This window comes from Scatophagus argus, chromosome 11, assembly GCF_020382885.2.
Source record: "Scatophagus argus isolate fScaArg1 chromosome 11, fScaArg1.pri, whole genome shotgun sequence".
Lineage (NCBI taxonomy): Eukaryota > Metazoa > Chordata > Actinopteri > Scatophagidae > Scatophagus > Scatophagus argus.
Genome location: NC_058503.1, coordinates 12,435,172 through 12,459,848, shown reverse-complemented (window position 1 = coordinate 12,459,848; position 24,677 = coordinate 12,435,172). Strand labels below are relative to the sequence as shown.

The window sequence follows — 24,677 nt, the reverse complement described above, 5'->3', positions numbered from 1 at the left end:
TTTTTGTGTGTCATGGCATCGACTCTCTGGTAACTGAAATAATCCTTGTCACATGTATTAGGTTTTGAAAGCAAATGGAATCCTTCTTAAAAGTCACAACATCGTTGCAGTAAGCCTTTAATTGTGTTCTGATCTTTTTTTCTCCTCTTCCTGTTCGCCAGATAACTTTTACGAAGACATTTGTTCAGCATTATGCATTCATCATGAAAACACTGATGAAAAGCCACGAATCGGACACCATGTCCAACCGCATTGTACATATTAGTGTGCAGCTGTTCAGCAATGAGGAACTGGCTCGACATGTGACAGAGGAGTGCCAGCTGCTGGACATCATGGTCACAGTCCTCCTCTACATGATGGAGAGTTGCCTTATTAAAAGTGAACTTCAGGGTAAGCTGTGTAGTTGTGTCGAATTGTTTTGATTGAATGCACCTCATCGATCTTCACACATTGTGTGCGAAGAACAAAGCAGATCCCTGACATGATACTCACTCTGGATCACCACACCACACCCTACGTGCACCACATGAGATATTTTGACTAGGTTTTTATAAGTGATTGTTGATCTTGCAGACTGATCATTAACTTCGTTGGCAGTACGCATGGTGAAACTGAACTTTAGCTTAGAACCTTATGCACCTACTCAAAAGATTCATCCTCATAAAATGGACCATCAGGCATAGATGACATCACACCAGGATGTCATTATTTTTATGAGCCAGTAATGAAATTAAAGAATAAATGCAGTAGTTAATTTTGCTTTGTATTTGTTAATCATTCTCAGTGCTGAAAAAAAAACATGCACAGATGTTTCATCCCTCTGGCCTTTCTGGCATTGTGCAGGTTCTGAGTGAAATAAGCTTGAATTTTTAATTTTTGAGTGCAGTCCCTTTTTTTTTAAATTTTTTTAAAATGCTGTGCAGACAACATTGTTGTATTGGCAGCCAGGTGTTGAGTTGTGTAACTTGTTATTGTCTTTCATGTGTTGGTTGAAATAACTAAGTTGATGTCTGTATATTTCCTTGTGCCTTGTTTTTTTTCCTCTCCTTTAGATGAAGAGAACAGTCGCCATGTTGTGGTGAACTGCAGTGAGGCTCTTTTGAAGAACAACACCTACTGGCCGCTAGTTAGTGATTTTATTAACATCCTCTCACACCAAAGTGTAGCGAAAAAGTTCCTGGAGGACCATTCATTGCTGATGTTGTGGATGAGCTTTGTGTCGTTTTTCCAAGGTAAGTCATAGTTTGATATGTGAATGCAGAGAGCTTTTTAACCTGAGCAGGACAAATTGCTCCACATGCCTGTTGGGGCTTCAGTGAGCTTACTCAAAGGACATTTTGACCTGACGAGCTGTTGGCATTTAAAGTAATTTGTCACTCGTGCATCAATTTTGGAAAGTTTTTCCTCGATAAATGCGAACTTTGAATGCAGAACTCTGGGTGCTGTGCTGTATCCACTTTAGATAATTCATTTTTAACTTTTATTCCTGAGACAAATGATCATTGAACTTGTTGCTATAGGATCCCATAGGAATACCCCCCCCCCCAAATTTGGAAATGATTTTGCAAGTCAGTTTGTCGTTTGAAGTGTATCACTCTGAAAATATGAAATTAGGAAGACTACAGAACCAACAGTGGTGAAAGTGATGTAGTTAATATTGACTGAAACTCATTTGTCTCACTGGCTAGCCAGTCTGCTAGTGATTTTCACCACTTTTAACTTTTTGTGGGTACAGACAGAGGCGGACCTTATGTGTTCTGTAATAATAATAATGCCTCGTAGGAAAAATGGATTATGGGTTGTACGTCTCTTTGTAGTTAGAATTGTGGTTACTGCTGCTCATTTGCCATGTGTTGTCCACCACAGCCCTAAAAATAACACGAAGTCCTGCACATTGCACTGGAGTATCCTCTTGCTGACTTTATGTGCACAAGTGTTGCTATTACATTGTATGCAGGTCTGCTGCCTAGGTTTTGCTTTAAAGTCTGGTTTAATATGGATTTGTTTGGCTATCATTAGACATATTTGGTTCATGGGAATTGAAATTACTAATATGCTAGCACATACATGCACTCATACATACAAAGAGAATTTTGTGCATAGAAAAAATATATTTAAAGGTTAAAAGGTCTACACTTAATGTTTTCATATTTTTTTTTCCTTGTTTGCTCATGAGCATTAAGAAACCATGTAACATGTGGTGACTTCTTAAATCACTTCCTGCTGTGATAGGTATGAACCTGAATAAGCGGGAGATGAATGAACATGTGGAATTTGAGTCTCAGACGTACTATGCAGCGTTTGCAGCAGAACTTGAGGCCTGTGCACAACCAATGTGGGGCCTCTTAACACACTGCAAAGTCAAGGTAAGTCTTGTCTGTACACTCTCACACACACATGATGATCATGAATGATCAATGGAACATGCATCTCAAGCATCCAGTGCTGTCTACACTTCCTGTGTGATGCCTTATGAATTTTTAACATTGTCTCTCTGCAGGAGACACAGGAATATACTAAAACTGTGGTGCGCTACTGCTTGGAGACCCTGCAGATCTGGTTTGATGCCATTGGCTTCATTGATGAGGTAGATTAAAATGCCAAACCAGTGTGTTTACAAGCAAGCTTTCTCCTCCTGTTTCTCACGGCTCTTATATGTCTTACAGCCTGCTCCAAATCAAGTGACATTTCACCTGCCACTGCACCGCTACTATGCCATGTTCCTCAGTAGGGTATGTCAGTGGCTCTCATCTCTTAATACCTGACTCTGCAGTATATTTTTGTGTGTGTGTGTTTTTTTTTTTTGATGAGTTTTAAAGCTAATTGTATGGTTGAAAATTTTCAGGCTGTGAAGTGCCAAGGCCTGGACCTGGACAGCCTCCTGCCTGACCAAGAGATGCTGATGAAGATCATGGTGCATCCACTCCAAATCCAGGTATCACGCTATGACTTGTTTGTATTTATGTATACATCTCCCCACAGGTCTGTAGCTGCATGTTAACTTGAATATTGTCATGTTTGGCTGTAGGCATGCCTGTCGGAAATCCACAGCAACATGTGGGTCAGGAATGGCCTGCAGATCAAGGGACAGGCTATGACTTATGTGCAGTCACACTTCTGCAACTCCATGATTGACCCAGACATCTATCTACTCCAGGTTTGTGTTGCTTTATTGTGAACAGCCTTCCCTGTTAAGTATCACTCATATACTGCAGTTGTTTTAACAATAATTTTTAAATTAATTATTAATTTCTGTTAATATTAACTTTTGAATTTCTCCTTCAGGTTTGTGCATCAAGACTAGACCCTGACTACTTTATCTCAAGTGTTTTTGAGAGGTACACTCATGCATGCATACACACATGCATTCATAGTATGTTTCTATGTTTTTATGTCAACACATACTAGAAGCATCGTATACACTGTCTTCTCTCACACAGGTTCAAAGTGGTTGATCTTTTGACCATGGCGTCTCAGCATCAGAATGCTGTGTTAGACTCTGAGCAGGAGAGGCCGATGCTTGAAGGAGCACTGACCTTCCTGGTCATATTGACAAGCCTTCGCATTCATTTGGGTAAGTGGTAAAATAGAGGAAGCTATCAAAAGCCACAGGGAATAAAAATCTACTTGTATATTAAGTATGCAGCAAATTTAACTTCCATAAAGCTCATAATGTGTTTGCTGTACACTTCAGTGGTCAGCTGCAGGAAATTATCATTAGCTGCAACTTCAGTATTAAATCAAATAGAAATTATGTGACAGTATATGACAACATCATTTTTGTTTTTGGGTATTTAGTAAAATATCCGGTGGGTCTATCCCAAAATGCTAGTCTCAAAACTTTTTTTTTTTTTTTGGCTGTACTTGGATTTCTGAAGTGGTGAATCGCTTTGTGCTTACCAAGTTGTAAGGGGCAAGACAAATTTAGCCAGTGTGTAGCTTATCCATCATTAGTACTAACATTTGTGTTTTTGTTTCTGTTATGACAGTTCAAAATGTCAAGTTTGACCCAGTTATTTTTGATGTATCATCATGGCTTTTTACAGCCTAAAGTGGTAATAGGATGATTACACGGCACCTATGAAAATGCTGCTGTGGTCGACGATGCTATTTGAACTTGAATTTAAAAGTATTTGATTCGTGCTGGAGAGAAAAAGAGGCTCTCTGAATCCTGTCTAAAAATTCCATAACACGTCCACACTTACACTCCTGTCGATGGATATCAACCAAAGGGTATCAACCATCGAAGGAAACTTGTGATCCAGCTTCATGACAGTGTTAAAGTGTTTATATGACACTGACCCATCATTCTTAATAACCTAAAGCCTAAAGCTTTCTTTTAAATGAACCATTGTCTCAGAAGACTCTTCCCTGAACTGACTAAAAGTCACTTGGTATATAAACAATAATATTTGCCAACAACCTCCTCTCTTGAGTTGTGTTGATGGTTATAATTTTTATCAGTTTGTCTTTACGTTGTGCTTCTCACAGGAATGACGGATGATGAGATCCTTCGGGCTGAGATGGTCTCGCAGTTGTGTATGAATGACCGCACACACAGCGCGCTGTTAGACCTCGTATCCTTCAGTACTTAAAAACAGAACTAAATTCAGTCTGTCATGATAATGTTGTTCCTTAACAGTGTTTTCGTAGATTCCTGAGAATCCCAACCCAAAGAGCGGCATTGTACCAGGAAGTTGTAGTTTTGAGGAGGTGCTTTCTGCTGTGGCTGACTTCAAAGCACCGGTGTTTGAGCCTGGAGGCTCCATGCAGCAGGGCATGTACACACCTAAAGGTAGGATATTTGTGGCAAAGTAACCTGTTAACCTTTTTGAAAAGTGCTGTTGGGTGTATCACAGAAGCGTCTGGTAAAATCACTATGATGTCACTTGGATGATAAAATTTATGAGCTGAGATGCTGAACCCCTTTAAGTTTGCTGTCATTTCCACAGTGGGGTTTGTATCTGGATGACTGTGATCCTCCAGTCAGGACATGGATATGTCTGTCTGTTGCCCTCCACTGGCCATCAGTAGCAGTAACAAGCACTGCAGTGTTTAGAGGATTGAGCATTTGAGATTGAGAGAAAATGGGGCAACTGAGGGAAAAAAAAAACCCACAATGTGTGCCATGTGATATTAAGCAAATCACTGGGCTGTACTTTCTCACATGAGTACTTTCTTTGTTGCATTTTATTTGTATTTCACAACCTGGAGTCAATACAAATAATTAATAAATCCAGCAAAAGTTCATAATTTGTGCCTCAATACAAGTAAATATGTGCATGTGTACAAAAGAGTACATTTTTCTCCTTTAAGAAGAGCACTGCATTGTTTTCCTTTTTCTATAAATCCATCTTTCAACAAATTTTCAAGTTTATTAATAACTAGTCCTTGGTGCGTTGCTCTTATTGGGTTTAGTCTAACACATAATAGAAGCAAACTTAAACTTAAGCTTGCTTGTGTAATAGATATCTATTTTTGAGCATGCATTTTATTCTGATTTGTGAATAGAAATGAGGCAAAAATGATGAGCATGAAGCTTATATAACCTGAGTGCCTTGAGTCTGTGTCATGAGTCCTCAACAGGCCACTTGGGGGCAGGCTTACACCACCTAGACAGAGAAGACAAAATGAGAGCAAAGTGAAACAATGCCTCTGTGAGTATTAGACGTTACCAAACATCTCTCTCCTTTTTCACATCTAGCCGAGGTGTGGGAGAAGGAGTTTGACCCCATCATGGTTGTTCTCAGAACAGTGTATCGGCGTGACGTCCAGTCAGCAATGGACAGATACTCAGCATTGTAAGTCAACATAGTTGTCTTAATTTTCCCAAGCGTGAGGTCCATTTGTAATATTTAAGTATTTAAAAAAAACTGTGATTTTCATTAAAACATTTCTGTCATTGCACATCATATGACATTGTTCTGCACATGACAGCAGTCTGTTCTGTGTTGGGAGTGTAAAAACCAACCTGCATCAGGCTCTGTATGGTGTCGTAGGGTCACTTCACTCACCTGAACTTGACAGCACATGATAAGAAAGGTCAGGCCTACCAGGTGCTCAAATTGATTACAATTACATAGCTGTCGAGAAAAATCAATACTACACTCTAAATTGTAATAGAATTGAGGAAATCTTTCTTGTTTGATTGTGGCACAGACGTCTTCCAAGACAAATGTGTTGGCGAAGCTGAAGGAGATACCTCGGGGTTAATTTTCTTGAAGGACACTGGAATGTGTGAAGATGCTAATTGTAATAAAAGGGTCCCTCACTGAGTGCTTCAGTGTTTAAATTAGTAGTTTGGAAGATAACCTTTTTATAATGGGATTTTGGCCTGGACTTCTTTGGTTTAGCTGTAATTGAAAGAATGGATAATGGATACTACTTTCACATACAGAATGTGCTTTTCTAGGCCAGTTTTGGTGTTACAAACCGGGTGAAACTAAGGTACTTTATTTCTCCTTGAAACATATTGAAGCTGCCATTGCCACCTTCAGAGTCTGATGCCGCCTCATGTTTCTCATTCACACTGTTTGAATATGATGGATTGCCTGTCAGGCTGGCCCTGGTTTTATATAACAATGATCCCATCATCACTAATAGAGTGAGCGACTGCGCTGCCCATCGGCTCTTCTGTTGCATAGACTAAAACCTTATGTGCAGTGAATTGAACAACATTAAGTGTCACTTCATCAAAGTGTTATTTCTCTCATTGTCTTGCTTAATATGGAAAGTCCACCTTGTGTTACATGTAAGCTAGCTGGTTACGCTAGTGGGTGTGATATACTCTCTGAGTTGTTTGTCTTACAGATATGTCTGTTTTTTTTTTCCTTTCTTGTTGATGATGATGTCACCTAGTTTAAAACAGTCAGGCATCCACACTGGCAACCCATGGCCACCATACAAGGAGAGGACTCCTCTGCATCCGTGTTACAAAGGCCTAATCAAGCTATTGCACTGCAAGACACTGCACATTGTGATATTCACTCTCCTTTACAAGGTGAGCCTGTCAACAACTATTCTTGTGGTATAATACAGCAATGCCCATGCATCTCAATTTATTCCTTGAGCTAAATTAGAAGCCATCTTTAATTGGAACACTTGTAATATGACTTGGTGCTTCATTGGTGCTGACATGTTACAAGTTGCATTACAAAAATGAACAGACCTCTAGGAGTGAATGAAGCACCCAAACAAAAAGACAAAGCATTGATAAGTGAGCAGTTGTTTAGCTGTGAGAACATTGACAGAGTTGTGAGGGGGAAATTCAAAATGCTAATTACACCAAAGGTTTTACGTGTTCTTCAGCTTAAAATATTAATTTGATATGTTCTAGATATGGATGGATCATCAGAACATGTCCGAGCATGTGCTGTGCATGGTGCTGTACCTGATCGAGCTGGGCTTGGACAACCAGGTTCAAGACAACAAGGAAGATGAGGTTAGATATGTGTGTTTGAGTTACAACCACTCTCCTCCTCCCTGTGTAGACTTAAAAGTGTCCACCCGTCACTTAAAGGATCTTATGCTTTCAGGAGCCTTGCATCGAGGAGCACTGCCACGACAGCTGGTTCCCTGGCACCAACCTCCTCTCCAATCTGCACCACGTCATTAACTTTGTTAGGGTTCGGGTTCCCGAGACAGCTCCTGAAGTCAAGAGAGAGACCCCAGCCAGCACCAGCACTGAAGCTTCTTCTTATGGCCAGGTAAAAAGGTTGCTCTGCTATCGGCAATATGTCAACAATACCGTTAATTACGCTGTGATGTCACTGTAATAAAAACAACTCGAAGTGAAACTTCTGGTGACTATAATCACTTACTGACTGTATGCTTCCTGCCAGTACAAAACAGCAATGAGTTAAGCTAGTGGCTCAGTGTCTAAAAAGACCCAGATATTTTTCTCAGGCAATCCAAGCAAAAAGGCCAATGATTATTGGACTATTGGCCCATCAGGTACTCAAAACATACTTCAGTGCCAGTGTTGTGGTGTATCTGCTGGATTGCATTAATGAATGATTGTCTGTTTAAAGGTTAGCTATAAACACTCAATGAGCCGTAGAGCATGCCAGACCTGTGTTGCTGTCAGTTTTGTTTAAGTGTCTTTTTGTCCCCCAGTGATCTGTGGACCAGCGTAATATTGATCAGTTGTGGTTTCCAATCCCTGGATAGTTCGAAGGCACATGGCATGTTCCAACTTGAACTGATGACTCAGTGTAGCAAGTAAAGAAAATACCACGAGTACCAACAGCATTGTAAACATACAGTCTCATAAGCACACATTTCACACTGTATGTATTGACTGAATCGAAAGATACTGTAGTGTCACTTAACACTTAAAGACTGTGAAAAGACAAAATTAAAGTTTGCCACAGCATCTCCTCCCCCTGCTGCCTAACAGCTTGGTCTTGCCATCAGAGGTTGAAGTGACATCACAGGACAGCCAGTGGAGTGGAGTTTTTTACTTTGAAGTTTTATACAGATTAAACCAAACAGATGTAATGTGTCAATGAGTAAGTTTAGGGGTAGACGGATTTTTCATTTTTTGCTAAATTTTGGACATATAGTTAGGCAAGCTGTTTCTTTGCTAAGCATGTCAAACTATTGCTTTGAATAATTCACTAACCAAACAAGTACTAATTAGTTTCCTACAGTGCAGGGATTTGTTCTCAATAAGTACACATCCTAAAGTGTTGTTGGAAAAAGTTCAGGATCACATTGGGTAAAAACTCATTTCTGGTCTGACATCCATGTTTCAACATGTGTTGAATTTATATTGCTATGACATTTGGCACAGATGTTCATGATCCCCTGATAAATACTTGCGACTTTGGTTCTCTCCTGACTCTTCCATACTAAGTGCAACACTTAATATGATAGCATCATAACTTAAGCTCATTACACCAGCAAAAACAAAACAGAAATCAACAATATTGGTTTTCTTTCATATTTTCTTTGAGTTCTGCCCTGACATGCATACAGTTTATCATCTTTACATTGTGTTTTTTTTGTTTCCTTGCTTTTTTGTTTTGTTTTTGTTTTTCTTTTTTTGGACTTTGATGTTCCTCTTTCATATCCTCTTTATTACTGTTCATTTTGCTTTACCTGCTCCACAGAACTCCAGGCGTCTTACAGGGAATTGGAGAGAGGTAGCTATCTACATCCATTTTTATAAAAAGGCTGATGGCTTTGATGCCACTAGCAGCTGTATTTGTCTACTTTTTATCTTTATTATGAAAGGGTCTCTTTGCACATGTTTGTTTTGTGCTTTTCAAAGGACATCTGCCTTTGTGTGTTAAGGCATGTGTATAATGCTGTGCTTCAGCAGTTTCCCTCCCTCCTCACTGCTGAAACTAATTACATGTGTAATGCAGGTTTGGGTAAATGCTTTTTAACCGCATGTCAGTATGATTGATGTTTCCTTGACTGGGCTGGGATGATGTATGTTTATTTAACACTGCAGCTCAAGTTTTTTTTCGTTGTCAGGTCAGGTCATGGCAATTCTTCAGATGCCTTGTGTGCTTTAACATCAGGATGATTTGAATTTTCCCTGGAATATGGTTGTTATGAGTGCTATCAGCAAAGGTATTCGTGAAATGTCAGCTGAAATTTTATTATGGACATTTATTAGAATTTTATGTGTATAGTTCCCGTCTGGCTATGGTAATGAAGCACCCCGCCAATTCATCAAAGTCCATCAGACTATTAGTGATGCAGTTTTAGGAGATGGTGTTTGTGCTCAAACACAGATCTTCCACAGCACTCAGATGCAGGTGGAATTTGAATGTTTTTTTTCTGTTTGTTTGCATATTTTGCTACCATGATGTGGGTTTGATACTTGAAAGGTTGTCTCTCTGAATATTTGTGTGTGTGTGTGTATGACATTGTTAATTTATGCACCAAATGTGTTTATTGTCTGTCCATATTGCAGGGCATGGCATTAACACTGCCAGACGTGAGGTTTCTTCGTCCTTACAAAACAAATGTTTGATAATGTTTATCTTTCACATAAAAATAAGTACTTTCATTGAAATAAAATAGTGTCAAAAATGTTTTTTGTTTTTTTTTTTTGTTCTGTGATTTCTTAGAACCTGCGTGAAGCTCAGGTGTTCAGCCTTGTAGCGGAGCGCAGAAGGAAGTTCCAGGAGATAATCAACCGCAGCAGCACTGAAGCCACCCAAGTTGTCAGGCCCAAGAGCTCCTCAACACGGTGGGTCCCACCAGGCACACCCCCTCAGCTGGTGACGGAGATCCTCGAAATCCGGGAAAGTATGCTGTCTCTTCTCATCAAGCTACACCAAAAGCTGTCGTCCAAGCAGAACTCTCTCTCGGCATCCTTGCTGGAGGATATGGACACTACCCGTCACGCTCACGGAGATGGCATTACGGCCATTGAGCGCATCCTCACCAAGGCGGCCACGCGCAGCTGCCAAATCAAGCGTACGATCCAGGACATTTGTGGGAAAGTGTGTCCTCCTGTTCCACCAAAGAAGAACAGTCCTTCTGACAAGAAAACTATGGATAAAGAAGAGAGGTAACATGCACGGACAATGCAAAGTATTTGAGTCAAATATTGTGTAAAACAAAAGAAGTGATAATTCTTCGTTATCTTCGACTGTCACTATATATCTTTAAACAGCTGCACCAGTCACTGCAGGGCACGATGAAAACAGCTCAAACCAAAGGCTTGTATGCTTACTTCTCTGACTGAGAAATTTCATTAAGGTTGTTTGAGGAGAACAGAGAGGAGGGAAGCTAGTATACTGTATATCACCACCAATATGTGGCTCCAGCAGATGTTAAATTCACAAAATTTTAATTCACTTGTACAGATATACCAGCTGTTTAACTTGGAAAAGAAAAATAATTAACATACTTATCATATGTGTTGCCATTAGCACTGTGGTGCATTTTTATATTACTGTGAAAATGGGGTCCATTGGCAACCTCTGGGTTGTGGCTTTTCATCTCACTTTCGCCCACTAGCCTGTGTCTTCCATTTTCTACCTCTAATGATGATGGAATGGGCTATAACATTTAATAATTGCCTGTTTTTGGGGTCGGCTTCACCCCACAGACAAAGGTAAAGGTAGAATCTAGTGGTGTTTCCATGGCAACCGTTAGGCAGCAATGCGGTCAGTGGCAGTGAGAAGTGAAAAGCCGCTGCCCATTCCTCATGCTGGTTGTCTGCACCCCCGAAGCCATCAGTGAAAATTATTGAGCTGTGAAGCTCCTGTCAACATTTGTTTATGTCCTCTTATTAGAGACTTAATTTACAGTCAGCTCTCACCCTGTAAGTCTGCAGAGTGGGGCTCAACCCACCGTATTAGTTTAATAATCGGCATTTCCAACTTTAACAACACAGTCTTGGTGGAATCAGGCAGCAGCTGTGAAGATATCAGTAGGTCATGCCAGATGGAAGAGTCTGTTGGACATGGGTGACATGAATGACACGTTATTCCCAGGATACTGTAATGCATTTGTGAAGTGAATGTAGGAGGAACTTGTCAGGAACGTATGAGGAGCACTGCTTGTTGTCAGTGTAAGAAATGTTTTCTCTTACTCAGTGTTTCTTTTCTCGTGGAAACGATTTAATTCTTTCAACCCAGTCTCACTGGTAGAAGTTAAGATTAAATGAAACCGTCTCATTTCAGTAGTTGGTTACAGTATAATTACACGCACATGTATATGCACACTTTTGCTTTGAACTCAAGTGAAATTCTGGTTTGTTGTTGACATTGCTGCATTTTCATCCAGTTGTCTTTCATCTGTCCTTTCCTCAGACGTCAGAGAGCAAGAGAAAGACAGCAGAAGCTGCTTGCTGAATTTGCCTCCAGGCAGAAGAGTTTCATGGAAACAGCCATGGATGTTGGTAGGAGAACTCATCAAAGCTCGTCTTTTTTGCCAACTTTATGCATTAGTTTTATGGTCTTTTTGAAACACATCGTTGATGGCTGTCACTTGCCAAATTCTGCTTGCCAAGACTTTGCCTCCTGTCATGGCAGGATGCTCTGCATAAGCAGAAAAGTAGTTAGGCTCATGTGGCTCAACAGAATCGTTAGTATTCTTACCATAACATAATTGTAAATCAGAGTATTTGTTTGACTGTAACATAATGCTGCATAGCCACACAGACAAGCTGAGAATAAGATGCTTGAGGTGAGGTATGTGGTGGAGGTACTCAACAAGCACACCAAAACTTTTAATTTGCTTCTAATCAGACCAGTTTGGAAATAAGCGCTGTGTGCAACTGGTTAAACATATTGAGTAAAATATTTGTTTAGGTGTTATCAGTTTAATTTTGGTGAGAAAAACAAATTTGTCTGGGCAGTCTTTTGTGTACTCAAGGCCTTCTCCTGTGTGTATTCAAGCAAAACTGACATGAAGTTTAGAATGAAAATTGTCAATGTGCACAGAGCTTTCAGCGACGACCGAGTGTGCACAATTTGACGTTATACGGCTGCATTAGCCACTCATGATAGAACATGTTAACCAAACTTGGATTATCTCAAAGCGGTGTATGAGGCCTTACAAAAGCACAGAACACATATCAGCACTTTCTGTTTGAAGGGCATCTTGCTACTGTAGCCCTTGAAAAAAGCGCTGTAGGCTCAAACAGACCTATCATTGCAATGCCTTTTTCATCGGGGCAAGGTGACAGTGGGCGAGTCTGTGTTTGTGGTCTCTGCAGGCCTGTTAGGAGAAATTCAGAGGAGAGAGATCCTGTGGGAGTGTGGGTGGCTTCTGGCTGAGGGCATATAGGATCAAAGCACTAATGGCGGGCTAGACTCCCAGGGCCCACCCTGACACAGCATGGTTAGTGAATGAATAATGGCTGCTGTGATCAGACAGACTATTATGGCAGGACTGTATTCTGACCTCTTTCTGCACATTTCCTGCTGAGCAGTAACTTTAGTTGCTTTACTTCAAAGCTCACTGCTTTGAAGGCTTTGGCTTTGCATCACCTGTACTGCTTTTAAATGGGATGGTGAGATGAGTATTTATAACAAATCAATGCAGCTGTAGTTTGTAGATATTTTTGAATTTGCCTTCACTATATTATTGGGTATTTCTTCAGGAAATGTAACACAATAGAGGAAGTTCTCTTCAAGTCTGCTTTTCTCTCTGATTGTGGTATGTTTTTACATAGCTTGTGCAGCTCATATGGGGGGGGGTTATAAAATGTTGATGAGGAACTTAATCTGTGACGGACTGATTTTATCATTATAAAACTTGCTGATGGTTAAGGATTCATACTCTCACATGACTTCAAAAATAATGTCTCACTTGCCTCCGCTCATTAATTAGTCGTGCAGAAGTTTTATTCACCAAGCTTCTGGGATATTTCTGAGATTTCTGCCTCCTTCCCACTGAAATGGAGGGGAATGGAATTTCTTTTGTTGGGAAAAAAATGACAGGTTTTCAACAGCAACATGTCTTTTCCTGCTGCTGAGCATAATAAAGACACTACACTGTGAAGAGCTTTCATTGTAATTTGCTGCGAATCATCCAGAGTGATGTGCCACAGACCAAATTCTATGTTGTATATGCCAAAACAAATGATTTCAAACCTGTATACCTTACCGGTATTGTTTAAGAACAGGCTTATCTTTGAAGAGTTACAAAACCAACATGTACCTTAAAGCATAAAACATCGACACACCAACAATTTGTTTGTCCTTGTTGCTTTACTGTTCGCATGTGTGTGCGTTCACTTTTGCGCATGTGCACATATTGGTTGCTCTGTGTGCTTGGATGGCCTGAGGCCAAAGCTGTTGCGTTGACATCTAATGCATCCTTCATTTCCCCGGGAACACAGTGACCTCTCTTGAGAACATATTCTCCCAAAAAGCAATAAATCAATTTCCAGCACAGCTTGACATTTCTCTGCAATATTTACTGCACAAATTGAACACCATTCTTAACATTTAAAACTAATTTTGCATCAGTAATTAATTTATGTTTCTCAGCCAGTCATGCAGTTAGGGGTAGAAGAGAATTTACGTAGGTTCACAGAGGTTGCGTACCTTAGTTCTCGAGTCCCATTTAAGACAGTCTATCTCTAACTGTAGGAAGGAATCATTGCAAAGGAATCACTGAATGCACCAAAAGCAGTATCTTCTGAGAGTTGGCTATTCCATCTAAATCAGAAACCAGTAGTATTATGTAACCAAGTGTGGTATTTGTTGCTCAAGTCGAAGATATGACTGACAGTCCATGGTCCTCAGTTTCGGATTTACCTTAAGAAAAGCATTTCAGACCACATTACCTCTAAAAGTTTTTGTTTGTCACGGAGGAGGATGCTTTTCATTCACATACATGTGAATGTTATGCTTCCAGATAACTGAATATCAGTGATATTCCAGGTTTTTAGCAATTACTACCTTCAGCTGTTGCAGTGTATTTCATGGTTATGATTAAAAGTTTGAAAGTTAGTGTGGCTAAGCTTTTGTAAACTTTCTACTTATTTCTTGTTAGAATCCCCTGACACTGAGGCAGCCATGGACCTGGGAGCGTCTGAAGTGATGGAGTCTGAGGTTCTCTATGATTGCGTGATTTGTGGCCAGAGTGGACCTTCAACCGAGGACAGACCCATTGGCCTGGTGGTTCTCCTCCAAGCATCTTCAGGTAATCCATGTCCAAGCATGCTGAAATTAATAATCTACAGAACGCCTTTGTTTAACTACTGTTGTTTTTTATTCATAGCACGGTTAACGGTTAACCCACCAAATTCTCAATTGGTGGGTTAACTGTTGTGTTAATTGGCTCATTTATCATTCATCTTGATCCCTGCTCCCTTGTACATTGGGCCTGTCATTGTAAGAGGTAATTTCTTTCCAGTGTGGACAGAGGAGGATCGCTCACTCTCATCCAAATAAATGGCATGTTTGATTGGCAATTAGTCACACTGTAAAACGGTTCAGAAGACTCTGACCTCATTGTCAAAAAGCATCTCTTCAAACCTATCACCAATGACCAAAAGTGGATCCATAATAGCACACAATCCCATTGTCCTGTTTGGTGACTAATAACCTTAATTTCAAGCTGTACATTTTTTATTTTGATTTCATTTTTGTTGAATGCCAGTGTGTGTCTGATTTATCATGAAAAGCATAAAGATCTGAATCTGATGCCCCTGTAAAGCATACTGTATATAACTGAAATGATTATCTGACTGATTGATTAGTCTATGGATGAATGCTTAATGCCCATCTATGTTTGTCAACATTTATCAAGCAAAAATGCCAAACATTCTCTTAATCCATTGCTTGTGAGGATTTGTTGCTTTTTTCTGATTTACATCGTTGTTAATTGGATGTCTTTTATTTTGGATGCGAGTGGCATAAAAATAAAATTTGAAGCAGTCACCTTTGGATTTGAGAAATAATGGGAGGCATTAATTAATATTTTCAGATATTATAAAATCTGACTTATCATTCAACAAATATTTAATAATTAACAATCAATGTTAATGTTTTCTGTCAACTCATAATTCAACACTGACTTCTGTGATCGGCTTTCAGTGCTCGGGCACCGCTGCAAAAGCAAAGAGGCTAAGAAACTACCGACTAGTGATGACGAGCACATTTACGCCGCAGACACGTGTGGAGTGGCCCACGACGTCAGGCTCACGCTGATGCAGCGATTCTTCAAAGATGTAAGTGTCTCCGACCATATCAGCAGCTTTACACTTCAGAGGGAAAAGGCTGAAAGCACTAACTTGTATTCATTCTGTCTGTTTAACACTTCACTGTATGGTACACAAAAATGTGAGTAGTTACTAAGAAAGGAGTAAGGAACGAATAAGGAAAGACCTGATAATTAATGAATCCTAATTATCGGTATTTCCTAAGTAACTATGCTTTGAGGACAGAGAGGTAGATAATGATGAGTTATTAAAGTACAGACTGGGAGATCTTAAATTAATGAATCATTAGATAATTATTAGTTCATAAAGATGTGCGTATCGACATACTGTTTACTAGTTGTTTAGGATTAACTACGAGCCAGCCACCAAGTGGCATGAACAAGTGTCCCTTCAAGTGATACATCATACTAAGTAGTTCTGCTTAATAATTAAGAGTTCTCATTAACAGTCACCTCTTCATTCCATATTAACTACTCACATATTTGTCCCGCCCTAAGAGACTATAGGATGTTAGATGGTCCTTGTTAAAGAATACATTTCTTTAATTCTTGTCATAGTCACATTATGGGTCAGCTAATGGCTGTCACTCAAACCTAAAAGTCTTTATTGTAAATTCAGTTTTTTTTCCTTTGCTTCTCATGCCAAAGTTACATATTGATTAGCTTCCAAAACAAGTCCAAACCAAAAGTGATGACGCTAGTTGAATTGGATATCATCTATAAAATGCTATAAAATGCTGCCAATTCTCTTAGGGAGTTTAGTTGCCCATAAAAAGATGCAGCCCTTAAAATATCTCATCTGTGTGATGTTTATTGCAGTTTGTTAATTCAGTTAAAAAATCTATTTGTTCATCAGCACCACAAATAAACAAAAGTTCCAGGAGACTGAATGCCTAAAGACGTGTCTGTATACTCTAATTGATGTAATTTTTCTCTTGTGAATTCTGCAGAGCTCTTGTCTGCAGTCTGTGTCAATAGGTTGGGATGGAGGCGTCTACGTCCAGACCTGTGGACACACTTTGCATATAGATTGCCACAAGTCATACATGGAGTCTCTGAGGGTAAGTGAAAGCGTGACCTTATGAAGTGATTAGCTGTCTAATTACAGTAGTGGTAGTAGTTATTTGACAGAAAATTAATTAAAGGCAATTTTGACAATTTATTTATTATTTAAATCAGTCATGTGAATATAAAATTTCATCAAAACAAATACAAAAATGAGTACTAGACCTTTCCTACCACCACTGATACTAAATAAAAAAATGTATGAAAATCGTTGTTCTAGAGTTCTAGATCTTCTGTTTGTCGATGTTGTGGTTGTGTAGATTCAGTTTGAACTAAAGATTTTGGGTCACATTTTCCAAAATGAAGCAAACTTGTCTGTTGCATATAAATTTAATTCTAAAAAGTCTAGTTTCAGTTGCCTCTTTAAAGTTTTGTATTTAAACTTTAAATTTAACTTTCACATGTCTGTTTCTTTCCCTCCAGAATGACCAGGTCCTTCAGGGCTTCTCTGTTGACAAGGGCGAATTTACGTGCCCACTGTGTCGACAGTTTGCCAACAGTGTCCTTCCCTGTCGCCCTGGGCGGGGCGCAGAGGCTGGTGCCTGGCACACACCCACAAATAAGAAGATGTGTGTGCTTGTAAAGGAGGTGGAAGATCTTCAGGAAAAAATAGGCCTTTTCCCTGTAAGTTTTACAATAAGCTCGGGCGTAAATCTCAAAAAGCAAAGTTAGGTACTGTTACTGGATATGTTTGTTAGCAAACTGATTGGATTCTTGATTTAATTGTTATTAATTTCTGCTCAAAACTTTCGTGCAATATTTTTTTTGTGACAGATCTTTAGTTGTTTTTTTTTTAACAAGCACATGTGTTTCTTAGTTTGGGTTAGCTCCCCAAAGTCAACTGTAGAATTATATTTGACTTAATTGTGTTCTTATTCTTAAGACGGAATCCAACTTGAGTAAAGAAATGGAGCTTGTTATTAAAGACATCAAGAATACCACTCAGAAGAAATACATGGACTACGGCAAGAACCCCGGCTCCCCCGATAATGATTTCCTCTTCATGTACTCGGTGGCCAGGTGAGTTTATGCATGCAATTAAAACACCATGTAGTCACTTGGGTTTGGTTGTATATTGAAAATTTGGCTTATGAAGTGAGGATGAAGAGCAAAAGCACAAGGAAAAAGTGAATGATAAACTGAGAATCACTGCCTCTTCTTGTTGGTGGTGTTGTGCTAATGTGACCCTGTGAGAGTGTGTTGATGGAGGCAACAACTCCTGGTAGGGCTATCACAGGGAACACTAATCAGATATGTTAGTTTCCTGGTGGATGTACTCCACTGTCATGCTGTCCAGCCTTCCTGGGAAATTAGATTGTTAGGTATTCCTACACAGATGGAGACCTTATTTCGATACAGCCAATCAAATCTTGTATAGAAATACCGACATTGTATTATATACAGAGCAGATGGTCACACTGATCCAGACAGCAATCTGCTGCACAACACAACACGCATTTCCATCTGGGACGACACCCCAGAACAGGCCCAGAACATGCTGGAAGGATTTTGTAGCCCATTTGGCCTTAGAATGCCTCAGGATATTCCAGCAGAGTCTACCTTGTTTAGCCCACTGCCAGTGTTGTCCAGGCTGGGATAAGTGACTGGAAATTAATGGATGGGTATATATATATATAATTATCATAAATGGTCACATGCAAGGTAGTGTCAAGCTGGGATGTTTATGCACCCACTTTCATAATCTGATGGGCTCCTTTGCTTTGTCCTGCCCTTTTTCTAGGATCTTGATAAAATACTGCCTCGGAAGTTGTTGTGCATGTGTACGTGCATAAATACCTTTGTCACATTGGTCTGTCTCTCTGTGTCTGTGGTCCTCGAACTTGGAGGTCCTCTTTCTGCACTAGCTCATATATTTTTACACACTGCATGCATCACTGACTATTGAGACCAGTGGGATAAATGTCTGCCTGCTCTTTTACTTCTCTCTGAATGCCACTTTCTCATTCTGAATAACAATGATTGTCCTTGCTAAAAGAGAGCAGAGAAAGAGAGTAGAGTCCTTTCTCAGTGTCAGAGTCTGACTTTGTTTTACTCCAGAAAGGTGCTTTGAAATGGAAGTGAAATTCAATACTGCAGTTCTTGCGTAATATTTGCACCAAATGTATGGATTGCTTTGCTTTTTTCCCCAAATATGTCCAGGGAGCTGTGAAGGTGTTGCTTTGTTTTCTTTATATTTGTCATTATGCTGCTGCATTGGTCCAGCAAGTGTTATAAAAACAGCGCCCTTCTAAAGCAGCATTAGCAGCTTCATCACTTTAGGCCACAGTAAAATGATATTGGCTCTTGCTCAGTCTTCACTTATTAGGTCTGTGTGAGTATGGATTTATTTCACCTTCTCCGACTGAATTTTAAGACAGCTGGTCTTTTTAAGTGGTCCTTAACACAGTTCCTTTACATTACATTGTTGTGTTTGGCTGAGCAAATGGGTGAAAATGCACTTGGTGCATCTGCAGTGTCACAGTTCGATTTTGGACAGGAATTTTAACTGTATGTCACCTTTCACCCATCCTCTGGTGAAAAGGCCAGAAACATAATCTTGAAAAAAATGACTCAGTCCTTTCTCAGGATTTTGTATCTTCTCCACAAGCTGGTCACAGGTTGGAGAAATGACTGGCTTTCAGTTCACCTTGGGGTCTCTAACTTCTCACCACTCCTATTCCAGAAACTCTGCCCTTCCTATAGCGTAACCATCAAGACCTTTTGCCCACCCAGTTCCCTCAGCCCTCCACCCTGAGCAGAAAGATCCCCTGAGTGCGTCTGGGTGCCTGTTGGCTCTCTGAAGTTCAATGAACAGCGCAAATTGCCTGAGGAGTGGAAAATTCCTTTGTCACAGGGGCACTCTTATCAGCAAAAGCCAGATGGAGCTTCACCGTGGCTGCATTATCTATGTGAAATTGCTTTTTCTTCCAAGAAACCCAAGGATTTGCCCCCACCTCCCTGGCCCATAGAAGGAAATGGACAGTGGAGACATAAAAAGAGACCCTGATCAGTCTTATTCTCATAATACCTATCTGTTTTCACCATCTATGTACTTTATTAGAGGTTTTAGTTGATTTTTTTTTTTTTTTTTACTATTTTAGCATAAAAATCAGAAGTGAAAAGTGTTTGGATATGCATGGGAAATTCACATTGGGGGATTATGCATGAACTGTGCTTGGGAACAGCTTTTATGCTAATGGTCCAGCTTGTGCAGAATCAGTCTTGGAAAGCTGTCATTTACTTGATATGGAATTGCTGCTGCAAAACAGGCACATTAAATGGCAAATGGCTTGACTAGGCAGCATCTTTCATCTTCCTAATCAAACTGGAAAAAGAGGCAGGCATAACCAAATGCTGAATATGATGACACTCTGCCATTTATCCCAATACCACTGTTCCCTCTCCGACACATGCACACTCTCTGTTTTAATGGCTCTTTTTTTAAAGGAATACTGCACCCAAAATATATCTTTTTGTTTTTGTTTTTTTGTTTCAGGGACTCATCCCATATAACCTGCAATATGACAGATGTAACAGCGAACAATGCTACATAAACATTGTCCACGCTCCATTTAATGCACAACTTCATTGCACACTTGTGTCCACTAAGTAATTTAGCTGAGTAACTGCTTCCACCTACTTCTTTGGCCACCAGATTTTGACTGATGACTCACTTTTGCTGTATATTAATTTGTTTGTATAATGTTATGTATGCTGCTTGCTATGGCTGTGTGATATGATGCTGTATATTGTGTAGCAATATAAAAAAAAAGAAGTATCGTTTCATATTATACTCTTGCGTTCGTTTGGTTGTTGCAAATCGTGCTCTTTACAACAATATTTTTCAGCGTTTGGATGACACTTTGCATTCTTCTGCATGTCAAAGATTCATGAAACATGCAGGAGGGTGAAATTGGTGCAGAGGAGGACTCTGACAAATCAAGACAAAAAGCAGGAGCTCGTACCTAAACGAGGGCCTACTTTGCTCGCATGTATTTGAGTTGGACTTAAAAAATATCTTAATAGGGCCAGAAAAGTGTGCTTAAATTATGCTGCAGACCCGTCCCCACAACAGATTTCTACACCACTAACCGCTCTTGTCACCTTGTCACCTGTCTGATTGTATGTTTTACGTGCCCTTGTTAGACTGTTTGCATATGTGTACTTGCTTGCGTACTAATAGTCCTGACTCGTGTCTCCTCAGGACCAACCTGGAGCTTGAACTTGTGCACCGGGGAGGAAACCTCTGCTCTGGAGGGGCCAGTGCAGCTGCAAAACGCTCATGTCTCAGTGAGTACTTGTTCTTATCTTTTATGTGTTAAAATACAGTTTGCTCTTCAGTCATGATATGCAGTATGTTAAGTCCAATATAGAGGAAAGCCCATGGCCTCATATTACTTCATCTGTGGGATAACGCAATAAAGATTATTGAACACAAAGTTAAAAATGTGCAAAATTTTGTGGTCCCTTCATCTTTTTTTTTCAGGTTCTTGCACTGTTTGCAAGAACTGTTTGTGACCTGCACTGTTTTCAGGGCTTATTGAAAAATAATCTAACATGGTGATATGTCACATGTATTTTGTTGTTTAAGCTGACCGTTGCAGTGACGTGTGTTATTGCAGGTGACTGTACATCATTTCCCATGGGCCTCTGTGTAATAAACTGTCTGACTTGAGAGATCAAACCAATTCTTCCATGTTGCAGCGGAACCATTAAAAGGGAAAAAACAAAGGGTCGATTAGCAGTGGCAGGCAAAGACAGATGTTGTCCCAGGTGAGCTGTTGAGAGCAGTCAGGGTAAATGAAGCAGACAAAAGGGGTCAAGTGCTGTTTTAGTTGATTGTGTGACAGCTGACAAGGGCAGGCGTCTAGGGGAAGATGAAAACTGATTTTAAATTGAACCTCAAAGAAAAAGATGAACATCAACCAATACGATTTCACTCATCTTCAGGTTTAATCAGTTGTTCAAATGTTTTTCGCATATTGCAACAGAAAGTGACTATGAAGGTGTCATGGCTAAGTTTGTTGTACACACGACTTCCCATTTCCTTTGTTTAATTATTCTGTCAAAGTTGTGGCTGCTGCAGTGAAATGGCCTGTCATCCTTGAGTGACTGAAAAGAGATTTCACACCGGGGTTTTGCTGTTTGTGAGCTACATTAACCGCGTAGCCCTGCTGACGTCCAAATTTACTCGGTTGCAGTACATTAGTGTTGGTTCTTCTTAGGGAAATGGATTTGAAGGAAAACGGCAGACGTGTGCTAACTGTGAGGGCTCATGGGGTTCCTAAGCCTGTTTCCCAGTAGGCACTTCTTCCGTTCAGCTGATGAGGATACGATGGACCAAAGAGGCAAGCTGCCTTCTATTCCCTTGAAATGGACTGAATCAACTCTTAGAGAGTCCAGGGTCTGAATGGCATGTACAGCCAAAGCGTGTTCTTATTTAACTGCAAATACTTACAGTCACAATGACTGTGTGGCTGCCACTGTGCAGGGAGTTGCAAGGCAAATCACATTGACCTCAGTTTTGCAGACTTGTAGTAAATGAAACATGCACACACATCAAAATGCACTTCTAGTGCTGTGCACAGTGCAAAAGAGTACATTTTCAGCAAGACGAGTTTTTCCATATTTCACAGTAGAAAAATGTTTAAATAATGAAATTAATGCTGGCTGAATTCCATTTTGCCACTTCGGTTTCAGGGTCCTGGCTGTCTCTCTCTCTCTCTCTCTCCCTCTCTCTCTCTCTCTCTCTCTCTCTCTCTCTCTCTCTCTCTCTCTCTCTCTCACTCACACACACACACACACACACACACACACACAGTCATGTTTAATGTTTGTAAGAACACATACTTTACCCACATTCAAAAGTTTGCTCTGAAAAAGGCTTATTTTCTAGACTGCGTGTCTGTCAGCTGAATGAAAATATTGACAATCCAGAAATATCAAAGTGTTTACACTCTGTAATCACAACAATAAGAAAATGAGAGCTGATCATGATTATCACGAGTTATGACCAGAATGCAGATGATTGATATCCTGAACTAAAGTGAAGGGTCACTGTCTCCTCTATTTTACTATCTGCTTTTTTCCTTTGTGCTCCAGTTGTCTCTGTATGGTAGGAAGCAGAATAATGTTCTTTATTATTAGATTTGACGCCGCTTTGTAAAAGAAAACCTTTCAGCAAATGTTTTCACATGTCAGGACACCAGTCACTCTTCTCAGGACAAACGGCTGTGGTCAGATATGAGACCTGAAGCTTGTAATGAATCTGTACCGTCTGTATATGTTGTGTGACAGCCCTGATTTTATTCACCTCTCTTCTATTTCTCATTTACTTTCCCTGCCTTTCCTTACCTCTTCCAGGTTAATTCCTGGTAAGAGCTGAGTGGTAGTGAGGAAAGAGAGGAAACAACCCATAGAAGACAAATGGGACGTAACGAAGGACTGGCACAGCTTTCTTCGTGCTGTGTCTCTGTTTACCTGTGGAGGGCAGTGTTGCTCCAAGTATTGACAGTTCACACAAGTCAAAATGCAGAGCTGATGATTTGAATCACTATGCTGCATTACAGCATTGTAAATTCCTGTAAAACAACATCAGATAGGCTTAGTGCTGGTCTTTACAAAAATGTTTAGGTTATGCAGACGGTTGTTGCGTTGACCTAAAATTACACTGGATGGAAATGATATATTTAGTGGTTGTGGTTCATATGTGATTTAAATCTACACCTCTTATGCAACTGTAATTTCTGGAATTTAAGAGGACTTGAACTGGGTTCATAATTAGAATAAGTAGGTTAATTTATTCCTGGACTTAAAAGAAAGACAAGGACATTTATCCATTTTGGAATACATTACTTAACAGGTAAAATGAGTGGGCCAACTTGCTGGATTTTTCCACAATGTCACGGATTGTGGTGCTTGTCACAGGTTTGGTCTAAAGACAACTGAGCCTGTGAAGTGTCCTGCTATTAAAAGCTAGAGTGTACATGTGTGTGCAGGGGGTCTGTCTCCATGTTTCATTAGTTTCACAACGAACAGGTGTGACCTGACTGAAGAGTTGCTCCAGGCTATCGAGCGCTGCCATGTATCCATCTGGCCTGGCCCGCTTTTTTTTTTTTTTTTTTTTCTTCCCTAAGCCCAGCCTGTAGTCCGTTCAAGTTAACTGCTTTCATTGTTCAGTCTATGCTGCTTGCTGGGCACTGAGATTAACAGGCACTTGCTGTTTGTTTTTCTACTGTCAGACCTTGTTGGAAATTAACAACAATGTGTTTTTGTTTTTTCCCCCTTTCAGATCAGCTGTTTCATGTGCTGGCCATGCACATGCGTCTGTACAGCATTGATTCAGCCTACAACCCCTGGACTAAGCTGACTCAGATTTCACAAAGCAGAGCGTCAGAGTGAGTGGCTTTCTCTCTGCTAAGAGTAAATCTATAAATCTGTTCATACATCTCCAGTCTCTTCTTCCCCTCACACTTTTCCTCCCTCTTGTAAACATGCAATCAAAATCCCACTTTGTCCTATCTTTCTCTCTCTCTCTCTCACTCGCTAAACACCACCATTTCCTCCTGCCCCCAACAGCTTTTCCTCCACACAAAGAGGACCTAAAAACAGAAAAGGAACCGTGCGTGGTTTCCATAGATACCGATAATTGCTGCATCTGGCAAATTACCGGGCACTCCACGGAGAGCAAAACGACCCTGTCAAATTCACTGTGCTGAGAATGAGTGCACCGCACCAACACCACACGAGCAAGACGTCTCTGCTCCAAGTGGTCTCAGCTAACTCCAACAGAAACCTGTATTTAGCAAAATACAAAAGACATAGTTACTGCCACACACACTGTCTTTATCTGTCTCAAATCACTGCAGAATGTCAGAACATGCTGTTGTGCCCAACAGTACAGGATGAGCTTGAACAGCCTTTCCTCCCTGTTAGTGTTGTGAGACAGCTTTTACACCTGTTACTGT

At 40.2% G+C, this 24,677-nt stretch overlaps 1 protein-coding gene across 2 annotated transcripts in view; it reads left to right on the top strand.

Annotated features, from left to right (window-relative positions):
* The window catches only part of ubr3 (ubiquitin protein ligase E3 component n-recognin 3), a 37,295-nt gene that overhangs the window by 4,205 nt on the left and 8,413 nt on the right, over nt 1-24,677 (top strand). Inside the window, exons 8-32 of one of the 2 annotated variants that reach the window (XM_046403332.1) lie at nt 162-390; nt 1,053-1,232; nt 2,233-2,366; nt 2,501-2,587; nt 2,667-2,732; nt 2,846-2,935; nt 3,029-3,157; nt 3,286-3,338; nt 3,441-3,574; nt 4,492-4,577; nt 4,654-4,795; nt 5,705-5,801; nt 6,859-7,000; nt 7,337-7,441; nt 7,536-7,706; nt 9,114-9,146; nt 10,086-10,531; nt 11,781-11,869; nt 14,476-14,625; nt 15,522-15,655; nt 16,596-16,706; nt 17,134-17,334; nt 17,594-17,730; nt 20,915-21,000; nt 24,002-24,107. In XM_046403332.1, coding sequence (XP_046259288.1) covers nt 162-390; nt 1,053-1,232; nt 2,233-2,366; nt 2,501-2,587; nt 2,667-2,732; nt 2,846-2,935; nt 3,029-3,157; nt 3,286-3,338; nt 3,441-3,574; nt 4,492-4,577; nt 4,654-4,795; nt 5,705-5,801; nt 6,859-7,000; nt 7,337-7,441; nt 7,536-7,706; nt 9,114-9,146; nt 10,086-10,531; nt 11,781-11,869; nt 14,476-14,625; nt 15,522-15,655; nt 16,596-16,706; nt 17,134-17,334; nt 17,594-17,730; nt 20,915-21,000; nt 24,002-24,107 — 3,338 coding nt within the window. The remainder of the gene's footprint in view (nt 1-161; nt 391-1,052; nt 1,233-2,232; nt 2,367-2,500; nt 2,588-2,666; nt 2,733-2,845; nt 2,936-3,028; nt 3,158-3,285; nt 3,339-3,440; nt 3,575-4,491; nt 4,578-4,653; nt 4,796-5,704; nt 5,802-6,858; nt 7,001-7,336; nt 7,442-7,535; nt 7,707-9,113; nt 9,147-10,085; nt 10,532-11,780; nt 11,870-14,475; nt 14,626-15,521; nt 15,656-16,595; nt 16,707-17,133; nt 17,335-17,593; nt 17,731-20,914; nt 21,001-24,001; nt 24,108-24,677) is intronic. The other variant, XM_046403333.1, reaches the window with a different exon arrangement.